The 23,593-nt window shown below is 40.8% G+C and overlaps 1 protein-coding gene across 3 annotated transcripts in view; it reads right to left on the reverse strand.

Annotated features, from left to right (window-relative positions):
- HHAT (hedgehog acyltransferase) overlaps nucleotides 1–23,593 on the reverse strand; it is a 346,077-nt gene that overhangs the window by 274,329 nt on the left and 48,155 nt on the right. For all 3 annotated transcript variants that reach the window (XM_031004964.3, XM_055378934.2, XM_063708819.1), the window contains one exon: nucleotides 12,638–12,751. In XM_031004964.3, coding sequence (XP_030860824.2) covers nucleotides 12,638–12,751 — 114 coding nt within the window. The remainder of the gene's footprint in view (nucleotides 1–12,637; nucleotides 12,752–23,593) is intronic.

Consider the following 23,593-nt stretch of genomic DNA (forward strand, 5'->3'; position numbering starts at 1 on the left):
AAGCCACCCAGACCCCTGGGTCACACAACAATAAGATACTGGATTGACTTTTCAACAGACACATGGAAGCCAGAAGACAGCTGGAAAAATGCCAACTGGACCACATCCTACATACACCATCCTTCAGAAGTGAAGGTGAGAGAAAGTATTAGTACACATTTCTAGGAAGACCTATTAAGAAAACTGGGCCATCCAAACCACAAAAGACTTTTCAAAGTCTAAGCCAGAGATTTTAAATATGTAGGTTTTTTTTACATTTTTGATTTTTTGCATATTGATTAGTCAAATTTATGTCATAGAAAAATTGAATCTTACCTGCTTTATGAGCTATTGAAGACTTTGCATAGTCTACCTGTTTGATACATTTATTCCCATTTTAGGAGAATCACAGATTTTTATCTAATCATCAACTAATTTATAGTTATCACATTGAATGAATAGATGAATTAACATGTCTTTGCTTTATGATATAACCTTGGTCAGACCTGATGGGGAAATCCTTAAAAACCACAATGTTTTAACTTTGAGACGCAAGGTATCATTGTGGTTTAATGATTCAAGCTTTGAAGTCTAACTGCCTAAATTCAAATGCCTGTGTCTCATAACTACCTGTGTGACCTGAGGCAAATGACTCCATCTCTGTGGATTCATTTCTTCATATATAAAACTGGGATATCCCAGCACTTTGGGAGGCCGAGGCAGGTGCATCACCTGAGGTCAGGAGTTCAAGACCAGCCTGACCAACATGGCAAAACCCCATCTCTACTAAAAATACAAAAATCAGCCAAGTATGGTAGGTGACTGTAATCCCAACTACCCGGGAGGCTGAGGCAGGAGAATCCCTGGAACTCGGGAGGCAGAGGTTGCTGTGAGCCGAGATCACACCATTGCACTCCAGCCTGGGCAACAGAGCAAGACTCCATCTCAAAAACAAAACAAAACTGGAATAATAACAGTATCTCCTTCATGGGGTGGATACACAGGAAGGACTCTACAAATACAGTTGTTATTCCCATAGGGAAATGTGATGTCTCACGGGCATGCATTTTAAAATGTGGATCCCAGGAACCATCGAATTGAAAAGTGAGAAGTGCCTGAACTTAGGTCGTCTCGTGGAAACAAAGACTTTTTTCAGGGCAAGACAGGTGTGGAGTGTAAATTGCAAATCCCGTGCTTTGCTTTGATGCTAACTCTTTCAAAATATTGCCTACCTACCATTCTTTCCCAAACCTATACTCTAGCTCAAGAGAACATTTTAAATATGAGACTAGATCAGCCATTTTTAAGTTCCAAGAAAACCAGAGAAATGTGAAGTTCATTTTTACTATTTTTCCATCCTACTACCCACAGAAAACAGCCACATAAATTTGCTTCAAACCCTCACCTCTGGGCAGAGTCCAATTATAAGGAATACATCGCCAAAGACTATTTTAAGAGGTAGTTTTAACAAATGAAAAAAAGGGGGTTCTTTTCCAACATGACCTACAGCATTTACCAATGGAATTCTTTTTTGTGCATGTGTGGCTACATACATAGACACAGTTATGTTTTTATTAAGTGCTATTTGATCCCTTTGGAAAAAGCCTGTTTGCTGGGATTCGTTTGGGAACTTACCACAGACTGAAGCTGCTTCAACTTGGAAAATGCTGAAAGAAGCTTCAGGAAATACTTGATAGTGCTGTGTAAACCCCATTTACTTGAGAGACTATGATGAATTTAACAGTGGTCTCCAAAGCCACCTTGGGGCAGACAAATTTGTCCCATATTCATCCCCCACTCTTTCCCTACTGCCAAACAGTACAGGCAGACGACACTTAATACTGTTCTAAGACATCACAGGACACGCTCTCACATGAGCCTCATGTTCTCTACCCATCTTAATATTACCCATTGATTCTCCCCAAGTAGAAGCAACTCTACTATATACATTCATGATGCACAGGCAATGAAAAGACGTGAATAACGCAAAAAGAATCACCTATGCGAAACTGTTGTATAGATTAGAATCCCACTAAAATGTTGATTTTCATACTTTGTCTATAAAAATGCTATTGGAATGAATCCTATCCCCCAAACACCATTAAAATCCTGCAAGAGGAGAATCGCTTGAACCTGGGAGGCAGAGGTTACAGTGAGCCAAGATCGCACCATTGCGCTCCAGCCTGAGAGACAAGAGTAAAACTCCATCTCAAAATAAGTAACAAACCAACAAGTAAATAAAATCCTGCTAGAGCAGAATCAGCCTCCCATGTCTTGCAATCCAACTGGCATCATGGCAGGGCAGTCCCCATTATAGAGGCAGCCCTTAGGGCACAGCTGCCCAACCACGATCCCTCCCATGCACATACCTAGATCTCAAGCACTATGAAGAGGGTTCTAGGATAAAAGGGTGACATGGCCCAGCAGGGTGAGCAGCAGCATGGACGGCCTGCTTCTTTGGGCAGCAGAAGAGCTTTTTCTAAGCATTTCAAAGGCCAGTTTCATAAGCAAAGGCCTAAGGATAGCCCTGTCCCATCCATCTCTACTCCAAATGTGCTTATGTATTTATCAACCTTTTTTCTCTCTTAAGTAAAAATGCTTAACTATCAGTATTAAGCTTCTGACATCAACCAGGCCAGAATTTTTTTAACTTTTCAAAAATTAAAAAAAAAAATGTGTTGCATTTTGTTCCAAAACAACACTTCTGACTCATCACTAGAAAGGCTTTCAGATTTTTTTCTCCAAGTTCTCAGGGTAATAAGAGCAGACATACAAGATTTGGTCACACACGTACTGTACGTCAAACTCAAGTTTAAAAACCCACCTAAACACCAAAATAGCCCAATTCATTTAAATTACAAGGTTCAAATTATGAAGATGATTGGGAAATTACTTGTTACTTGAAAGAAGACACAAAGAATCACACTGATCACATAAAGTGTGTAAGTAAAACATGGCCTCAATGTTGGATTGTGATGTTTCTGATTTACAGATTCCAATTGCATACAACTTTTATGTAATGTTCTTTCTCAGATTTTTGAGATAGCTGTATTCACATATACATACAAGAGACATCCCTTGTATACTTTACCCAGTTTCTTCCTATGGCACATTTTTTAAAACTACAAATATCATAACCAGGATATTGATGTTGCTGCAATGCACCAAACTTATTCAGATTTCTCTAGTTTCACTTGTATTAATTTATGTGTGTGTTTAGTTCTATACAATTTTATCACACGTATAGGTTTGGTATCTACCATGGTAAAAATGCAGAACAGCTCCATCACCACAAGGATTCCTTGTGTTGCCATTTTATACCTCATTTACCTCCTTCCCACTCCTCTGATCACCCCTATCCCTAATCCTGACAACCAGTAACCTCTTCTCCATTTCAAAGATTGGCTTTTTTCACTCAGCGTAATTTCCTGCAGATTCATCCAAGTTGCTGTATCAATGGTTTGCTCCTTTTCATTGCTGAGTAGTGTTCCATGATGTGGACATACCACAGCTTGTTAGCCATTTACCTACTGGAGGCTATCTAGGCTGTTTGCAATTTGGGGCTATTACAAATAAAACTTATGCAAACATACATGCATAGATTTTTGTGTAAAAATAAGTTTTCATTTCTCTGGGATAAATGCCCAAGATCACACTTGCTGGGGTGCAAGGTAGTTGCATATTTAGTTCTGTAATAAACTATAAAACAGTTTTCCAGCATGGCTGTAGCATTATACTTTCCTGCCAGCAATGCATGTGTGATCCAGTTTATTCACATCCTTGCCAGCATTTGGTGCTGTTACTATGTTCTATCTAAGCCATTCTGGTAAGTGTGTAATGACATCTCATTGTGGTTTTAATTTGAATTTATCATGCTCTTTGAAAAGGTATCAAAGCATGAGTGACCTGAAGCTTGAGATGAGCTTGCTGGAGCACAGGATGACAGCCCCACCGGAACTACTCTAACCCTCCCTTAATGGTCTTTATTCCAGGTTCTTCCATTTCTAATAGGAGATGAAACAGAAAGCCAGGGAAGAGGGGAAGTGTTTAAAAGGCTGATGAAAAATAAGAAAGTATACTCTATTTTTACAGCAGTGGAGACAAAGCCAGACTGAACGCTATGGCCTTTTTGATGAGACATAGATCTTACTAACCCTGGCTGACTTAAGCAGGCATCCTTCCCCTCTGCTCCCTGAGTCTACACTGAACCACTCTCAAAATGGGGTCTGACTCTACTTGATAGTCTCCTTAATAGGCTAAACTCCTGCCTTGTTTAGATTACAGTAATGTAAGCCCAGAATCTAGCACAGTGCCTAGCATATATCAAGTGTTTCATAACTATTGGATGGAAGGATGGAGAGAATAGTTGCATGGATGGATAGCTGGGTAGATGGATATGCTTTCCCAAGTCTTGGGATTTAACCTTGAGATCATGACTAAGAAAAAACAAGAAAATACCACTAAAATGTGGACTTTGGAACCCAATAATATGAAAACCTACTGTCTTCCAAAGTCTCTACTTGTCCTACTTAACCCCTTATAAACAATGGCTGTTTTGCTAATGTAGGTAGAATGGAAGAGAGACATTTCACATCTCACTGCCTATTACCTGTTTGCCACTCACAGCATCTCTTAACTCCACTTCTGTTGGGGGAAATCTCCAATAGTTAACAACTGATGGGGCACAGGTACCAATCCAGGAAAGTGGATACCTGTTATAGAGGCTTCTATCCATCACCCCAGCAGAGTCTCCCGGGAGAATAACCAGTTGAGCTGGCAGAGCTCCAAGGATGGAATCAGTGCCCTTAAGAAAAGACTACAGATTTGCCCTCCTTTCTTTTGAAATCCATACTCTTAACCTTCTTCATAAGGAGTCAGGAAAAACTGCCAGACAATGCCCCTTCTCACACCATCTGTTTCTACTTCAGCTCATTCTGTGCCAAGGGTGCCAAGTGATAATAGGGTGTGCCTGGTGGGTTCCCTCGTTAGAGTTTACCTCTGTAGGGAGGAGTGAAAGTGTAGAGCCTTGGTCAGAATTCCTGTTGGCAACATTATCAGACATCCCTGCCTATTAATTCTTTTTGCACATCTGCCAAGAAACCACTCAATGGGAGCATTATTCAGAAAGTAATAAAGGGAATCAATCAATCTTATGTATGACATAATTTATTACATACTACATAATCAATAGCAGCTGCTACTGAAATATATATATATTATATATATACATACATATGTATATATAATCTCCCCAAACAGAAAAATACAACCCACCCATCCCCATCCCAGAGTCTGAACAACTGCATCCCATTTCCTGGGAGCAAAGGCCAGCAGGCCCATGTAAAAGGAATTTCATCCCTCCTTAGACATGCACTGATGGAGGTAGAAGGGGCTGATTCCAGGAAAACCATTAGCACATGAGATTTCTATTCAGTGGATAGATCTGGGACTGTCCTGGAAAAGAACCCTGCTCCCTGCAGCCTTCCAGAGGTTGGTTAACTCATCTCACTCAGCACCATGGGTCAGGCTTCTCAGCCCTTTCCATATCCTGCGCCTGATGAGCTCAGCCTGTCAGTCAATTGCTAATGATGTGGGTTCTCCCGTCAGAGGCACAGTGAGAACCCGGCTCTGTGGTTAGCAACAGCACCCACCCTCAACCCTACACCAGGCCAGTCTTCTCAAAAAGTTCACAGGGGGGTATTTTTTGGTTCTGAGGGCAGAGAACACAATGTCTCAGGTGGTGGTGAGGCCACAGTTGGCGTTCATGAAAGGAGGCAACTGTCTGACCCGCGACATCCAATCCAATCATAACAAATGCACAGCCAAAGCTGAAAGCCATGATTCAGCCTTCCCTCCAGGGGCACTGGCTCCTGATGAAGTCTCACCAAAACCCAAAGAGAGAGCCTTATCCAGGGAAAGGGTGTTTAACTGAGCCAAGGAACTCAGTGGAAAGTTTTATTTCTTACCATGGCAAAAAAAAAAAAAAAAAGATAGATCATGCTTTTGAAAATAAAAATAACCTGTCACCTCTCCATGGGAGGAGGTGGAATGAGCCAAGGAAGAGATGCGATTAGATAGTAGATAAAGGAGGAGGCTAGAATCCTTCAGGGCTTAAGGCTACAACAGCAAGAATTGCTAAAGCCTGTCCCTGCATAGTGTTGCCTATAGTTTAGGATGCCTCAGAGAATGGGGAGAAAAAAAAAGGACAACTGCAGCCTAAATCTTCCACTCTGAGTAAGTACCAAAAACAACTATCCGAATTAAGGCCATCTGGAACACTTAGTCCAGGTGGTGAAAGCAGAGAGCTAATGAGGCCAACGCTGTGGTTCATACTTATGTAAGGGCCAAGCAAACTCAGACAAAGAAAGCACTGTGCCCCAGCCACAGGCAGAACCCGGCCCACCAGCTGTCTCACAAATCAAACCCGTGGTCACCCAGAGGATGAGAGAGGCACATACAGAGGGAGATGATTCAGTGCTCACTCTGCCTCATTCCAAGAAAAATGCAAAGGAATACCTCCTACTGATATTGGATAAGATGTGCTCTGCAGAGAAGAAGCCTAGTCCACCTGTCCACCCCTGCCTGGTAACAAGATGCAGAAAGCTGAAATAAGTAAACTCCATTTCCTTCAAGCCACAGCTCAAAAGCCACCTTCTCGGAGGCCTGCTCTGAGACCAGAACGGCAGGTGAGACCTACACCTTCTCCCATAGTAACGTGCCCAGCCAACAACATCAGGTACAGAAGAGTGAGCAGTATTTGCTTTCCTAACTTCCCACTCAACTGTGACTCCCCAAGGGAAGGGGCTGTGTTTCTCAATCCTTTCCCCCAGGACCCAAGACAAGCTTGAAAAGACCATCAGTATGGGAACATTGGTACGGATGCTAGACATGGCCTATGCCCTTGAGGATTTTGGAATCTCAAGACGGTCACCTCCATTCTTGAACACCATAAACTGCTCCCAGGAGCAAATGCCAGCAGATGACAGCAGCAGACACCATCTATTGGGCTGTCCTCATGTGCAAGCATAACTCTGAAAAACATTTAATTATCAGACCCTCTCCACAACTCCACGAAGCCAGCAGTGCCATCCTGCTTGCACAACTGTGGAAGCGGCCTTAGAGATATTCAGGAACTTGTTTAAGGTTACACAGCTTAAGAGTGGCCAATGCAGGGATTGACCCTAGTGCTCTCAACCACACCAAATACTGCCTCCCACGAGAGGAGAAGCAAGAACTCAAAGGTACAAGCAAATAAAATGAAGGGACATCTATATCCTAATATAGCTAGATTTCTGCCAATGTCAGGTGCAAAACAGGAGCTGAATGTGGAGGAAGTTTGGAAAGAGGGAGGGGCATCTAATCAGGAACAGGTTATTAATCTCAATCATGCATTCTCAGCAAGGGTTGTATCTCCTCTAAACCAGGTGGGGTGGGGCAGATTTTGTAGGCTAGACCTAAGGATAGAATGGAAATTAAAATTAGTAATGACTGGGCATGGTGGCTCACACCTGTTATCCCAGCACTTTGTAAAGCAGAGGTGGGAGGATCGCTTGAAGCTAGGAGTTTGAGACCAGCAAGACTCTATCTATATTATTTTTTTAATAATTTAACATTTGTAGAAGATTAGTACTATATTTTATCTAAGTTTTAGGTTACTTGTCAGTTATCGGGGGCAAGAAAACCTTACTCCTTATGCATAAAGCACAGACATACGCACAGTACGTGAAGAGATATAAACAGGATATCTGTAGTATTAAAATTTCACAGAGGAGGAGAGATGATCAGGGAAAAAAATTATCTAGAAAGGTACCTTGGGGACAATACTGAAAAAAATTTAAGAAACACTGATCTACAGGAAGCAAACAAGGAGGAACAAGAACAAGGGTGAGAGGCAAAGGAGACCCATCAAAGGAGGCCATGTGGGTCCTGATGTGTATGGCCCAGAGACGTGGGGAGGACAGATGAAAAACACAGTGTCCCCAGGGCAACTCCCACCTTTCCTTCTGCCCATCATTTCATTCTTCCATGTGTTCAGTTAAAAATATATGAAATATCTGGCCAGGTGCAGTAGCTCATGCCTGTAATCCCAGCACTTTGGGATGCTGAAATGGGAGGATCACTTGAGGCCAAGAGTTTAACACCAGTCTGGGCAATACAGCAAGATCTCGTCTCTACAAAAAGTTTTTAAAATTAGCCAGGTGTGGTGTCACAGCCTGTAGCCCAAACTACTCAGGAGCTGAGGCAGGAGGATTGCTTGAACCCAGGAGTTGGAGGTTACAGTGAGCCATGATTACACCACTGCACTCCAGCCTGGGCAACACAATGAGATCCTGTCTGTAAAGGGGGAAAAAAAAATCACATTGCACTGGTGGCTGTAGGGTAGGCCCCTCTTTGGCTTTCCTATATAATGTGTTACTAAGTAGTTATACAAATATATATTCAACACCCTTTCTGTATGAGTTCAGGCAGCTAACACTGATATCATCAGGGGATTTTTGTTTTGTTTTTGCCAAACTAGAAAGCATAGAATGTTATCTTATTGTAGTTTTAAGATGCATTTCTTTGATTACTAATGAATTTAACATTTTTTCATATGTTTATTCATCATTTATGTTTCCTCTTCTACAAATTCCTCTTCATATCTTGTACCATTTTTCTATTGAGTGATTTTGTCTTTTTTATGAAATTTCTTTATTCCATATGCCAATCCTTTGTCAGTTTGCAAATTACTTCTCCACTAGTGACTTGCCTTTCCACTTTTCTATTGTGTCATTAGATAAAAAGTTTTTAATTTTAGCGTAGTTAAATTTATCAGTGTTTTCCTCTATAATTTGCACTTTTTGTGTCTTGTATAAAAAAATCTCTGTCTGTGCCAACATCAATATTCTATGTCATATTTTCTAAAAGTTTAATACTTTTGATTTTCATTTTAACTCCTTAATTCATCTTGAAAATTATTGTGAGATAAGTATATGTATACTTTCTAGTTTGACAAAAGTAGATCTTGTTTTTATTGCTTTTCAACTTAATTTCCATAATTATTAATCCATAATTAAAAGTCAAAAAACAATAGATGTTGGTGTAAATGTGGTAAAAAGGGAACACTTTCACACTACTGGTAGAAGTGTAAATTAGTACAACCACTATAGAAAACAGTATAGGAATTCCTTAAGGAACTAAAAGTAGAACTACCATTTGATCCAGCAATCCCACTACTGGGTATCTACCCAAAGGAAAAGAAGTCATTATATGAAAAAGGCACATGCACTTGCATGTTTATAGCAGCATAATTTGCAATTGCAAAGATATGGAACCAATCTAAGTGCCCATCAACCAATGAGTGGATAAAGATAATGTGGTATATATACACCATGGAATACTACTCAGTCATAAAGAGGAATGAAATAATGTCTTTTGCAGCAACTTGGTTGGAGCTGGAGGCCATTGTTCTAAGTGAAGTAACTCAGGAATGGAAAACCAAATATCCTATGTTCTCACTTATGAGTAGGAGGTAAGCTATGAAGACACAAAGGCATAAGAAGGTATAATGGACTTTGAGGCTTTGGAGGGAAAGGTTGTGGGGGTGAGGAATAAAAGACTACATACTGGCTACAGTATACATTGCTTGGGTGACAGGTACACTAAAATTTCATAAATCACCACTGAAGAATTTATCCATGTAACCAAAAACCACCTGTACCCCGAAAACTACTGAAAGAAAAAAAATCTCTCCCTACAATAATAGACCTATCTATCTTTATGTTTATGATCACTTTTTGCTTTATATATTTTGAAGCAAATAAACTTAGAGTTTTAATATCTTCCTAATAAGAAACGAATTCTTTATTATTAAACAGCAGCCCTCTTTGTCACTAGTAATGCTCTTTGCTGCTATTAATAAAACTGCACCAGTAGTTTGTCAGAGGGAGAGGGGGTTTAATATTTGCCTGGAATATCTTTTCATACCTTTTACTTTCAAATTATGTGTCCTTCTGTTTTAAGGATATCTAGCTAAGAAGAGCCTCTCTGAGCTCTGTTTTGGTTTTTGTTTTCCTCTATTTCTCTTTCTTTTTTTCATCTAGTCTGACAATCTTCATCTTTTTTGAGAATCCACTTATGTTGATTGTAATGATTGACATATTTAAACTTACTTCAACCATTTCTTTTATGCTTTCTCTTTGTCCCACTTTTCCATGTTTCATCTTTACTTTTAAGGATGAAATGTCTAACCAATGAAGCTCATCATATTTTAAAGGGAGAAAAAAAACTAATACTATCTTATTGATCCTATTTTACAGAGGACAACTGCTATGGTTTGAATGTTTGTCCCCTCCAAAACTGGTGCTGAAATTTAATCCCCAATGTGGCAATATTGTGAGGTGCAGCCTTTAAGAGGCAATTGGATCATGAGAGCTCTGCCCTCATTAATGGATTAATTCATTCATCAGTTGTATTACTCTGTTTACACACTGCTATAAAGAACTACCTGAGACTAGGTAAGTTATGAAGAAGAGGTTTAATTAACTCACACTTCCACAGACTTAACAGGAAGCATGACTGGAAGGCCTCAGGAAACTTACAATCATGCCAGAAGGCAAAGGGGAAGCAAACATATCTTACCATGGCAGAGCAGAAAAGAGAATGAGCAAAGTGGGGAGTGCTAGACTTTCAAACAACGAGATCTCATAAGAACTCTATCAGGAGAACAATAAGGGGGAAGTCTGCCCCCGTGATTCAGTCACCTCCCACCAGGCTCCTCCTGCAAGACATGGGGATTACAATTCGACATGAGATTTGGGTAGGGACACAGAGCCAAACCATATCATGAATTAATGAGTTATCACGGGAGTGGGACTGGTGGCTTTATAAGAAGAGGAAAAGAGACCTGAGCTATCATGCTCACCACGTGATCTCCTGCACTGCCTCAGGATTGCCGCAATGTCAGCAAGAAGGCCCTCACCAGATGTGGTGATTTGGACTTCCCAGCCTCCATAACTGTATAAATTCCTTTTCTTCATAAATTACTAAATAAGTTCATTTTCTTTATAAAATTACTCAGTTTTATGACTTCCCAGCCTCCATAACTGTATAAATTCCTTTTCTTCATAAATTACTAAATAAGTTCATTTTCTTTATAAAATTACTCAGTTTTATGTATTCTGTTATAAGCAACAAAAATGCACTAAGACCATAAATGAAGATGCAGTGAAAACCTTTGCTCAGGTTAGAAAGCTAATCGAACCAAGGACCAAACATGAGTAATACAATGTCTAGCACTCTTCCACTACGCAATTAACTTAGTACAATCCTCAAAGTACATAATCTTCCCCTCACAGAGGTAAAGAAAAACAGGTATGAAGCTATTTATTTTACATACGGGAAAACTGAGACTTATGGTAATAAGTCATTTACACATGGGTGGGAAAACTTTGTTATGAATTAAAATGTTAAATTTCCAGAAATTTTGAATTCTTGGGAAGAAAAAAACTAAACAGAAATTTGTGGGAGAAAAGAAAACCATTAATGAGGGCTGAGGTAGATATATTTATTACTAGCTTAGGAGCAAAAAAAATTATTATTAGGTCTGCTCACAAAGTTAAATGAAATTTTAAAATATACTCAGATCTGACAACATCTAATATTTTGGATTTTGCCAGTTCAGCAGCCACTTGAGTACAAAAAAAAAATCAGTATCATATTCAAGAAGAAGTTAATATGCTGTTGGGATTTCCTATCTTCCAGGGTGAGGAGCAAGCCCAGGAAACACCAATTTTCAAGAAAGAGTCAGAAACTGGCCCAAGTTAGGTGCGCATCTCTAACCACAGGACATCCAGTTTCTGCATCTCACTTTCTGGTCTCAATCTCCAGAGGTTTCTGTTTCTCTTCTACTTCAGTTTTATCACCTGCGGGAACCTCTGAGAATCAAAACATTTTTCCTAGGTTGACTTCCAAATCAGGTTTTGGTTGTGTCTTGCTTTTATTCGGTAAATTTCCAAGCACAGACTTTTTCCTCCATCAGGAATCTATAGCAAGCAAGAAGTATTTATCAGAGGCCTCTGGGCAATACCCTGGCCCCCAGGTGACAGAAAGATCCTCCTGGCAGTATATCAGGTCCCTTGGTAGCTAGACCTGTGAAGAGGGTCTCGATCCTGCCTCATATAAAAGTAGTTTTCAAATAACCACTTTGAAGAATCTCTCATTCTCTAAGCCAGCCCAAGGCAAGAGCAAAATGCTACCGGACTTCCCATCTAAAACAGTGACAGCAGCATAAACTACCTGACTTTAAAATTATTCCCACTTCTTAAGTAAATCATCAACTTTCTTCTGAATTTGCAAGTGAACTCATCTAGATTCTCAATCACAGGCAACTTTCTGATCATTTGATTAGAAGTGATCTTAAAGACCACCACCACCCTCCATGGTTAGTTTTACACTACAACCTTTATATTCAATGCCTGAAAATAAGCTGGAGAAAGCAAGTGCAGGATATGAACTACGAACTTTTATCTTAAATGTTATATTGATTGTTAACAACTTTATCATTTTTTCCAGGCTCCCAGTGCTAATATCCATGTCTTCCGATTCCTAGCTTGGACTCTTTCTTCACAAGAAGCAAAGGAAAAACACACTTAAAAGGTAACAACACATATAATCATACCTTTCTTGCCAGCAGTGTGGCCATTTGAGACACTACCATGTGGCCAACGAGAAGCCACACCAGCCACTGCTTCCCCCATTCCATCCAGAAGCTCCACTCAAAGTCAGTCGCATCCTAAATAGGACAAAATAGTTTATCAGAGGGATTTCAGTACACGTCTGAGTCAGAACACAAACTCCAGTTAATAAAACTGGAAAGAAGGCCAGTGTGAGTCCAAACTCTGTAAAACAGGAGTTACACACTTCTAGCCTTTCCCCATCCACCTGTACACTCCCCTCCAGCTTGCTATTAGTAATGGCAAAAACTGCAATTACTTTTGCACCAACCTAACAGAATGATTGCCATTGCCATTCCCCAAATGCACCTCGGACTTTCTACAACCTAGTGTCTTTGTTACAGCTGATCTCCCAGGGCCCTCTATACTATAGATACTACTATTATTTCCATTTTGCAAAACATGAAACAGAGACTTAAGGAACTCAATTCATTTACCCAAGTTCACAGGGATAGTACAAGTAATGAATTGAGGCTATCCCAGTTTAGACAACTAGATATTTTCAGAGAAATGTAAACTGGACACTAATAAAATGGCTTAAAGTCAGTCATTCTGAGTCTTGTTGCCATTTACAGACAGAATAATTTGTCAGAGAAATTAACTAATTTCATATAAATTTATAATGAAGGAATGAAAGGTACACTTCCCTTCCCAAGAAGCTCTGTGTCCATGTGGCATTCTGTGTCTGCATCAGTACCAGGTTCCACATCTATGAAGCTCCCCAGGAGGAGAAGGTAGGAACCTCTGACAAGAGTGGACATGTGGATGCTTAGGAACCAGCACCTCAAAGTCATGGCCTCAGGAGCCCCAGAAAGGACCACGGAGGCCAAGAGGAGCGTGGAGAGATGCACACTGTCATCGGTCACCCTGAAACAGGCAATGCAGGCTTGGCCAGTGAACAGCTCAGCACTACCAGGATGGAGGGGGATTTGAGGTCTCAGAATTTTCTAAGCAAAATGTGTGCCTGGAAAAGGACTCCTGCAATGACCACTGATATTGAACTCCTCACCAATCTCTGCAAGTGGAACTTGAAGCCTCTCTTAATTGGATTTGAAGAAAAGTGTGATTTTTTTGGTGTACCTAAGATTGTGGGGTAATGTCATACAAGTTGCACACAAATAAAACTCTTTTTTGCAAAAGGTAGGATACACATAAAATTGATCTTGATTCATAACAGACTATGAGCGCAAGGTAGCTAAGACTGGAGGCTTGGTTTGGGTCCAGAGCCCAGATCTACTCACACACTTGCTGTGATGACCTTGAACATGATTCTTAACCTTTCTGTTCTGTTTCTTCATATGACAATAGTGCTTACCTTACAGGGATTTTTGAGGCTTAAATAAGAGCATATGTACATTAAAAGTGTGTAACAGCACACAGTACTCATTAAACAGCAGTACCCACTACTAACTGCTAGACCCATGTGCTTCCTTCCCATCCCTTGTAAACCACCAGCCAAGACTGTATCATGCTTTACTTTGTGCCACTCATTTTAAAAAAGTTTTCCCATTTCTTCAAATAAGGAAATACAATACTGCGCATTCTCAAATTACACACGCTCCCCACACCCCAGATCCTGATACATGACCTGCTCATAAAGCCCCTGTCCCTTGCTGGAAATCATGTATGTAGTTGAATTGCTTCCATTTAGAGATGACTACACCAGAGTCTGGGACATGCCCACAAACACATAGCCAGGCAGCACAGCAGAGAACTCAAAGCTTTAACCTGGCTCCTGATCCCTGATCCACAGCTTATTTCCCCATCTAGAGATTTCCAAATTAGCCAAGAGTCAATTAACTAAACAAATGTAAATAAGTTCAAAGGTCATGTGATGAGGCCATGCTGGTAAAATACCACTTTTATAACAGGGATACAGCTAAAAGACACCAAAAGCCAAGACACTTTTTTAATACAAACTCAAAAAGAAAAAAAAAAAAAAAATTTGAGCTTTTTAAATACAACATTCTTGAACACTTAGAATTACATTTAGAATTCATGACCCCAAACTTACCTATGCCTCGAAACTTCTCCAAGTTTAATTTTTTAGGGGGGAAAAAAGGATATAATACAACAAAACATATAAGACTTTCTGTTCCACCAGCAAGTCCAGGACTCCTGAAAACTCTGCTGGTAAAATCCCATCAACAAAAATTACACATGGCCTTTCACCGCTAATTATTACAGAAAACATTCATTTAAAGGAAATAAAAATGTCTCTCTCATGTCTATTCTTCCCTATTTAAAAAAGTTACCTAAGGGAAATGACCAAACAGAAAAGCTGGGCCAATGAATAGGTCAAGATGATGTTTAATGATTTGGGTAAGAAAAATATTGACTCACTGCTTCTTGAAGCAAAAACTTTATAGACTCTGAGCTCAGTCACACATTTCAAGGCAAACATGAAAGCCTGAAATCAGGAACAACATCATGTTCTGTCCCTTCCCCCATTTTCTTTCTTGACTCCATGGTTATTAGTCAATTAGGAACCTCTTCTTTGGCACTCTAAGGGGGTCAGATATAAACTGGAGCTAAATCTCAGCCAGGCAGAACTAGGCAGGCTTCTCCATGGAAGCAGGGAGGCTGTACTCCAAGGAGAAGTCACGCACATCCAACCTCAAGGTGGACACAAGCCACCTATGCATCTTGCTAAAATGCAGATTCTGATGCAGTCAATCAAGGGTGGGGCCTGGGATCCTATATTTCTAACAAGCTTCCAGGTGATGTGATACTACCAGCCTGGGGACCAATCTACATGACTGATTATGCCTTCCTACAGCTGAATGTTCATAAACTCACAGAATCCTTAACAGCTCAGCCCGCCCCGTACCATTCCCAGGCAGGGAGGGCACATACTCCGAAGCTGCTACCTCACACTCACCAACAGAGCAGTCATCCTCCTGTTCACCGTTCAAAGCTCTGGGCACCCAGACTTCGGAATTCACTGAACAAGTTAACAAATGTGGTTGTTTATTCTGAGGCTTGCATTCTGCTACCAGGCAATACTAAGGACTCTGAGAGACACGATTGTTCTGGGTTTCTTAAATAGTAACTCTAACTTCCTAGCAAAACACTTTTTCCCTTCTTAACAAAGGAAAGGGTCTGGGCCTAGTGTTTGTAACTGCCTCTTTTCCTACCCACAGCGGAGTTCTGCTCTAGGCACCATGAGGAGCTCAAAGTCTAAATAGGAAGACCCCCAGCACCAAGACCACCACACCCCACAATGAAGACACACCAAAAACCCACTGCAGAACGAGAGGGGTAACAGTGCTGCAACTCAACTTCATATGTCAGTGAAACTGACAGACCTGTCTTTTCTTCCCAGTCACTGATGAACATTCGAGTATGTGTTTTCTAATTACAACCTCATAACAATCTTTAAAGTAGCTCAATTTGTTTAATAGACCTTATCTTTTAGAGAGTTTTCAGTTCACAGAAGAATTAAGCACAATGTACAGAGAGTTCCCATAGACCCCTTAACCCCTCTCCATCAGCATCTCCCACCACAGTAATATATTTGTTCCAACTGGTGAACCTACATTGATACCCCAAAGTCCATAGTTTACATTTGGGTTCACTCTTGATGTTGCATATTCTATGGGTTTGGACAAATGTATAAAAACACATATCCACCATTATCATATCATATGAAACAGTTTCACTGCCCTAAAAATCCTCTGTACTCTACCTCTTCATCCCTCCCACCCTGACCCTGCTCCCCTCAATCCCTGGCAAACAATGATCTTTTTACTGTCTCCATATTTTACTTTTTCCAGAATGTCACGTAGTTGAAATAAATAAGTTCTGGGGTTTTTTCTTTTTATTTCGTCAGTGATTTGAAGCTCTTTTTGAGACAGTCTCGCTCTGCTGCCCAGGCCGGAGTGCAATGGCACAACCTCGGCTCACTGCAATCTCTGCCTCCCAGGCTCAAGTGATTCTCGTGCCTCAGCCTCCCAAGTAGCTGGGACTACAGGTACATACCACCACACCTGGCTAATTTTTGTAGTTTTAGTAGATACGGGGTTTCACCACATTGGCCAGGCTGGTCTCGAACTCCTGACCTCAAGAGATCCACCAGCCTCAGCCTCCCAAAGTGCTGGGATTACAGGCATAAGCCACCATGCCCGGCCTGAAGCTCACTTTTTCTTTTTTCTTTTTTGAGTAGTTCTGATTTTTAACTCCGTGTTACAAATGAGTTAACTGGAGGTCAGAGAAAGCAGATTATTTGTCCAAACCTAGTAAGGGGCAGAGCCGGGTTTCAAACCTAGGCCTGTCTGAAGCCAAGGAGGAAACCCTTTTCTGAGATGTTTCTACTCATGCTTGTCCCTGTACCTGGACTTTCTGCCCTTCCCACCCCTTTGCCCCACAACACTATCTGACTAGGCAATCTCCAACCTAGAGTGCACCTCATTTATGCCCCGTAACCACAAAGCCAGCCCAGTGACATGCACAAAATACTCACTAAATGGTGCAATTCAAATGTCAGCTCCAGAGTGAAGCTTTCCCATCCCTACCTCCCAGGTGGACCTCATTGCACTCCCTACTCCATCATCCACATCTCAATTCTAGAACTTCTATTATGGCATATTTATTATATCACTTTTATTCATGTATTTTCTCTCTGGAGGGAAAAATGGATCTCTCTGAGAGCAAGAACCTTGACTTAAATCTGTCTCCTAGATGCCCAACATTCAGTAAGCCTTTAAAATGGCGAGGAGCAGGAACGGAGCCAAAAAATCAGCCTGTCTAGTACTTGTCACATTTCTCCCTCTGTTTAAACTTGGAAAAGACACTTAACTATCTGGGATTGAATTTCCTTGTGTGTAAAATGAAGGGCTCCACTAGCACAATGTCTAAGATTCCTTTCAGAAAATGGGAAAGACAATTATTTTCTAGGCTAAAGGAAAGAAATACTAAGAAAGTGCTTGTCACCCACCCGTGGAGAAGGGGTCGTCCCCTCTTCTCACACCCCTATGTCACTAGGGAAGAAAGTTACAAGAAAAAATTCCTGGCAAGTGAGGACTTGCCCTAGCAACTCACCACTGAGTAAATCTTTCCTCCTCCTAGCCTTGAATTCTCATTGCCCTTAAACCTTGCCAGATCACAACTCACTCTCAGCCTCTTAGCTGGAGTACTGTGTTGTTATCACAAGAGATGGCTAAAATTTTGGTTCTGTGCTTTCTCTTGCATTCCCCAGAAAACTGAGGACTATTCTCCAGCTGAAAACAACACAAACGCATAGCTAATAAGGCCTGGTCAATAGACTAAAATGTAAAGTACCAAGCCAAGTGCCAAGGCACTCACCGAGACGCCCTAAGTGAATGAGAGAAATTCACCCTGTAGCCACATCAGTTAGCTCAGTCCACTAGTTCTTCAAACCAGATCCCTGGTCCCACTGTTTTTGGAGTCTTTTTGGATTTTTTTTGTAATCAGTCCATGACCTGCTGAACAGTTCCACTGTTTATCTCCTAGTGAGATGGGTCAGGAGCACTGTTTTATTATGTCTATGGATGGTATTTGCAGATAGTTTGCTATCAGCTCAGAAGTTTACATCTACAAATGAAGCAGAGTCTAAGAAAGGCCATGGGTAAGCCTTAAAAATGATTTGAGGCCGGGTGCAGTAGCTCATGCCCGTAATCCCAGCACTTTGGAAAGCTAAGGTGGGTGGATAGCTTGAGGCCAGGAGCTCGAGACCAGCCTGGCCAACATGGTGAAACCCCGTCTCTACTAAAAATACAAATATTAGCTGGGAGTGCTGGCGCATACTTACAATCTCAGCTACTCGGGAGGCTGAGACATGAAAATCACTTGAACCTGGGAGGTGGAGGTTGCAGTGAACTGAGATCATGTCACTGCACTCCAACCTAGGTAACAGAGCAAGACTCTGTCTCAAAAAAATAAAAGTAAAAATTTTTTTTAAATGACCCACTGCATAATCATTCAAATCTTTCAATAAATTTTATTAAGCATCTAGTATATGCTGCTTCATATACTCAATCACAGCATATCAACTAGGCTTTGTTATCCAGGAAAGTCTTGGAGTTACTGCAAAATCGTTTTCCTCCCGGTACTATATGCTAGACCTACTTCAATTCCGCAAACTGTTCTCTACTCACTTCTACCCATTTAGCCTTATTCCTTCCATTCCATGCTCCCTACACAGCACCAAAGTAATATTTTTAAGAGCATATTTGATCATGTTATTTCCCCCACTTAATATTCTTCATGTGCTCCCCTTAGCATTCCAGAGAAACTTCTCAGTGAGACTCATGCAGTTCTTCATAAAATGGCCCTGTCCCCCTGTCCACCCTTCCATCGTCGTACCTAACCTTCACTGCCCCCACCATCCCACATTACAACTGCATTGACCCCTCTGACCCCACAGCACCACATTCATGCAGCTGGGCCTCCCACACTTTGCTCCCTCTATTTGGAAAAACCATGTGAATGAGGACATACCTTTCAGGTCTCAGCTCAGGCAAGCCTTCTCCCAGGAAGCCTTTACTAGTCCATCCATTCAGCCTGGACTCGGTGTCCCTTGCCTATGCTCCCACAATATGCCACTATGGTTACCTGTATCAAAGCAACTTATCCCATTGTGCTTTTTAAAATTTTATTTTATTTTATTTTATTTCTTTTTTGAGACAGAGTCTTGTTCTGTCGCCCAGGCTGGAGTGCAGTGGCATGATCTCGGCTCACTGCAACCTCCGCCTCCTGAGTTCAAGTGATTCTCCTGCTTCAGCTCCCAAGAAGTTGGAATTACAGGTGCACACTGCCATGCCCAACTAATTTTTGTATTTTTAGTAGAGACAGGGTTTCACCACATTGGCCAGGCTAATCTTGAACTCCTGACTGCAAGTGATCCACCCTCCTCAGCCTCCCAAAGTGCTGGGATTATAGGCATGAGCCACCAGACCCAGTCCCCATTGTGCTTTAATTACAGGTTACTGAGCTGTCTCTCCACTAGACTGTGAGCTCCTTTCTGACAGGGTCTACATATATATTAAGCATTGTATTCTTCAATAAACAGAATATATTAGATACTCAATAAAAATTTGAAAAATTTGAATGATTATACAATGAGTCAAACTATTTTTAGGAACCTGGTATCAGCACAGTCTACTGGGAAAGGGGGAGAAGAGATATCAAAAGTGGAGAATCTGGTATCTGCCCTAGAATGCCTTTATAACCCCAGGTAGGGAGAAAATATAAGCTCACAGAATAGTTCCAGTGGATGATCTTCTCTGCAAATTATCCTGACCAACTCAAGGCCCACTCTCCGAAAAATCAATTACTGACTCTCAAGCCATGGCCAAAGTACAGTAGCATTACAATAGAGGACCCATTTCATATTTATAAGAAACACATAAACTAAAGTATGGAGAACACTTGGAATACAGCCAGGAATGTATGAAGTACTATGTCCTTGTTTGTTCAGTAAATATGTAAATAAACGAACAAACAACAAACTCGATTTTACTTTGATAGGCCCAGAAACACAACTCCAGGAGTTTTCTAGCTGCATATCCTGAAACAGTTAGAAGCACTCATAGTTAAAATATAAGAGTTCAGCTGTTCAAGATCCCAAACCCAGTCCAAAAGAAGGAAAGAAGAAAGTTCTAGAGACTGTGGACTGAAAAGAAGTGAGCCCATGGTTAACAAAAAGGAACTTCAGCATTCAGGAAAGCAACCATCTTAACCTTTTCCTAAGAAGAAAACATCTGCTTGTACAGCAGGTACTGCCGATTAACTCAACCATGACTATTTACTCCTCTCTAGCATGACTTCCTACACATTACAGGTTAGAAGGTTGAAAACTACATATCCCAGAATTCCCTGTAGCTGGCAGGTCTAAAAATGGCTGAGCTTCTCATGAACAAATACAAACACTATGACTCTCAGAGTAAAGAAACAATGTATGGTCAGTGAGACTTCTGAAGAAAATGGTGGCAGAGACCCTTTGGCTGTTCTGCAGCAGCCATGCTGGAGATTCTGGGGTCCAGTCAGTTCAGAGATGCTGAAGCTGTCAGATGTGGCACCAGAGCCCTAGGTTCTCAAGCAAGGAGCTATGTGGCAGCAGATGTTGTGTACAGTGGCTCTTGGAACTGTTTCTGGTAGCTCACTTAGTGCCTGCCCCTACAGGTCTTTCTATCATTCTCAAATGTCTTTAAATCCCTGCAATAATTCTCTTTTTAAAATAACTGCAATAGATTCTGTTGTCCGCAATGGAACCATGACTAACATACTATGGAAGAAATGTCTCCTCTGATTGGAATCCAGCTCCAGCTTTATAACAAAAGCATTATGAAAACAGTTCACTTTGAAGAACACTAGTCTCAAATAAGTCTATTCAATGGAGGAAAATGAAATGGAAGAAAACACCAGCTAGGTCAACCCAATGAATGCTCAAGAACTAGGTAATGATGGCAGTGACTGTTTGTTAGAATACAGTCACAAATGCATTTATGTATTTCAAAACCAAAAGATATGTAATGTTCTCTATGCAAAAAAAAAAAAGATAAATGTTTCAGGTGATGGATATCCCAATTACTTTTATTTAATCATTACACATTGTATAGAGGTATCAAACTATCACATGTACTCCAAAAATTTATACTATTGTATATTAACTTTTAAAGAAAAACAAGGAAATGACCTACCTTACCAACCAGTTTATATTTTTCATTATTATACCTCTTTTTCCTTCAGAGAAAACAGTATAGAGCTGAATATATTTACTATTTTCCTTATCCTCATATCTAGCAAGTTGTAAAAATAAAATACTACAGAAATACTATACATGTTTGTGTACCTATTTCCTAAATAGCATTATTTGCTTATTGTTTACTTTGAGACCATATATAATATCTAATTACACTGAGTAAGACTTATCTGAGATCAGGGAAAACCTTTACAAGGTTCTTGAAATCATAAATGTTTCCCTGCACATTCAAAGGCAGCAAACTGACCTTAATGGCCCGTAAATCTCCAGACAAGAAACACAAAAGGAGACTAATTTTGTAAGAATTCTGCACAAAAGAGGCACTGCTCTCCGAATGAACTCAGGCTAATGATTCATTGAGCAATTATTGGAAGAGTTTTCTTTTTCCTTCAACAGCTGCTTTTCTATTTCTAAAAGAATTTGAACTAAATCATTTTACTGCTTACAATTTCCAGAGACAACAACACTCTCTCTCAATCAATACTTTCTTAAAGATAAAATGCTTCCACTAATAAAACCTTTTTTTCTGTAAATAACAAAGTCCCTACTGAAACATCTTCACCCTCCTGCATAGGTGAAGATGCTTGCAAGGGCAGGGATGCTGCCAACAGGACAGGCACAGGCTGCCCTGTTCTACTGTGTACCATTCCCAGCCTCTTCATTGCCCCTCACCACAGAAGCCAGGCAAATTGGTCCAGTGTAAAATGGTAAAGGGGAGGTGTTTTGTGGGAGAAGAAAAGAGAAAGCCTCTTAAGAGGGTTTAATTACATCAAGAGGACCTAATTAACATGGGTAAGTTATTTTGCGTATCTTCAGCCCAACTGCCAACCTAAACTCAGTAACATCCTCTGGTCACAACTCTACCTACCGACCTGTTTCTCAGAAGTCACTTTGGATTATGCAGGAGAGCAAGACTGCAGAGTCTATTCGGTTTAACTTGAATAGATTCTGTCTCCCTGCTCTGTCTATGCCATATTCCCACCTTTCCTTTCCTCCTAAAGCCAGCAAAAGAGGAATCAAATGCTTAAAAAGAAACATTAAGTTTCAGGGTGAAGTTGAAGGCACAAAACTGTATTATTTTCCCCACATCTCTCAAATTGGAAAAACACTATTTTCTATACAGTATATGGAAAAAAGAGCTATAAACAATGAAAAAAGGTGATAAACAAATTGGAGATCATGAAAAAAATGTAATAGAATGAGATGACTAGAGAACAAATTACACAGAATCATGATTCCTCAGCTTCAAACTATGCTAATAAATCACACATACCATTAGTGTCACTTTCCCAGAATATCAAAAAGACAAAGTGAGTCACAATAATGTGGAAGGAAAAAAGATCCCCAGCCTGTTGGGGGCCACAGCCCCTAAAATGATCCTCACACTCAAAGAACTTACTTTATACTTAGGAAGTCTTCACATATGCAAGAAAACTGATTTGTACAGAACATCTCTGCAGTGGGCAGACATAGCAAACTGGAACTCCACATGGAGTCCCAAAATGTTGGAGGCCCCCAGGGCAGAAGGCCAATTAAAGAAAGTGTGATCTCAGAGAGAAAAAGGGAGAACTAACATTTTTGCCATCTAAATAGGGGAAGAAGAAGGGAACCCTCCATAATCCCAGCTACCACCTTTCTACTTTACACACTGCCTGAAAGACCAGGGAAACAGGTGAGCAGAGCTATGTTGGAGTTCTCCCATACATCTTCACATCTGTCCCCTTTGCCCATTAGCTGCCCAAGCTGTCCAAAAGACACCTCCCCACCCAGAGCACCCCTGAACCCACCAGCCATCACAGGCAGCCCAGGGGCCTGGGAGACTGGGAATAGAGACAGAGAAGAACGAGACCAAGGCTCACCACATCCTCATGGCACACTGCCCCATCCTTCCCCCACAGTCCATTGCTTCCACCATCTTTCTTCAGAAATGTATTTGTGTATTACTAAAATAACTCATCTTATTTATGATGCCTAAGACTTACTTTAAAACACAAGCTACAACACAGAGACGTCTGCTTTCAGACAAGATATAGTACACACATTTATCCCTATCCCTCCACTAACAACAGCTAAAACCCTTGGATGTAACATATGAAACAAATGTAAGGAGATTGTGAATGGTGAAAAGAGCAGACTGGCTAGAGAGCTCAGGGCCTAAGGAATGACAATAAGCAAAACT

This window comes from Gorilla gorilla, chromosome 1, assembly GCF_029281585.2.
Source record: "Gorilla gorilla gorilla isolate KB3781 chromosome 1, NHGRI_mGorGor1-v2.1_pri, whole genome shotgun sequence".
Lineage (NCBI taxonomy): Eukaryota > Metazoa > Chordata > Mammalia > Primates > Hominidae > Gorilla > Gorilla gorilla.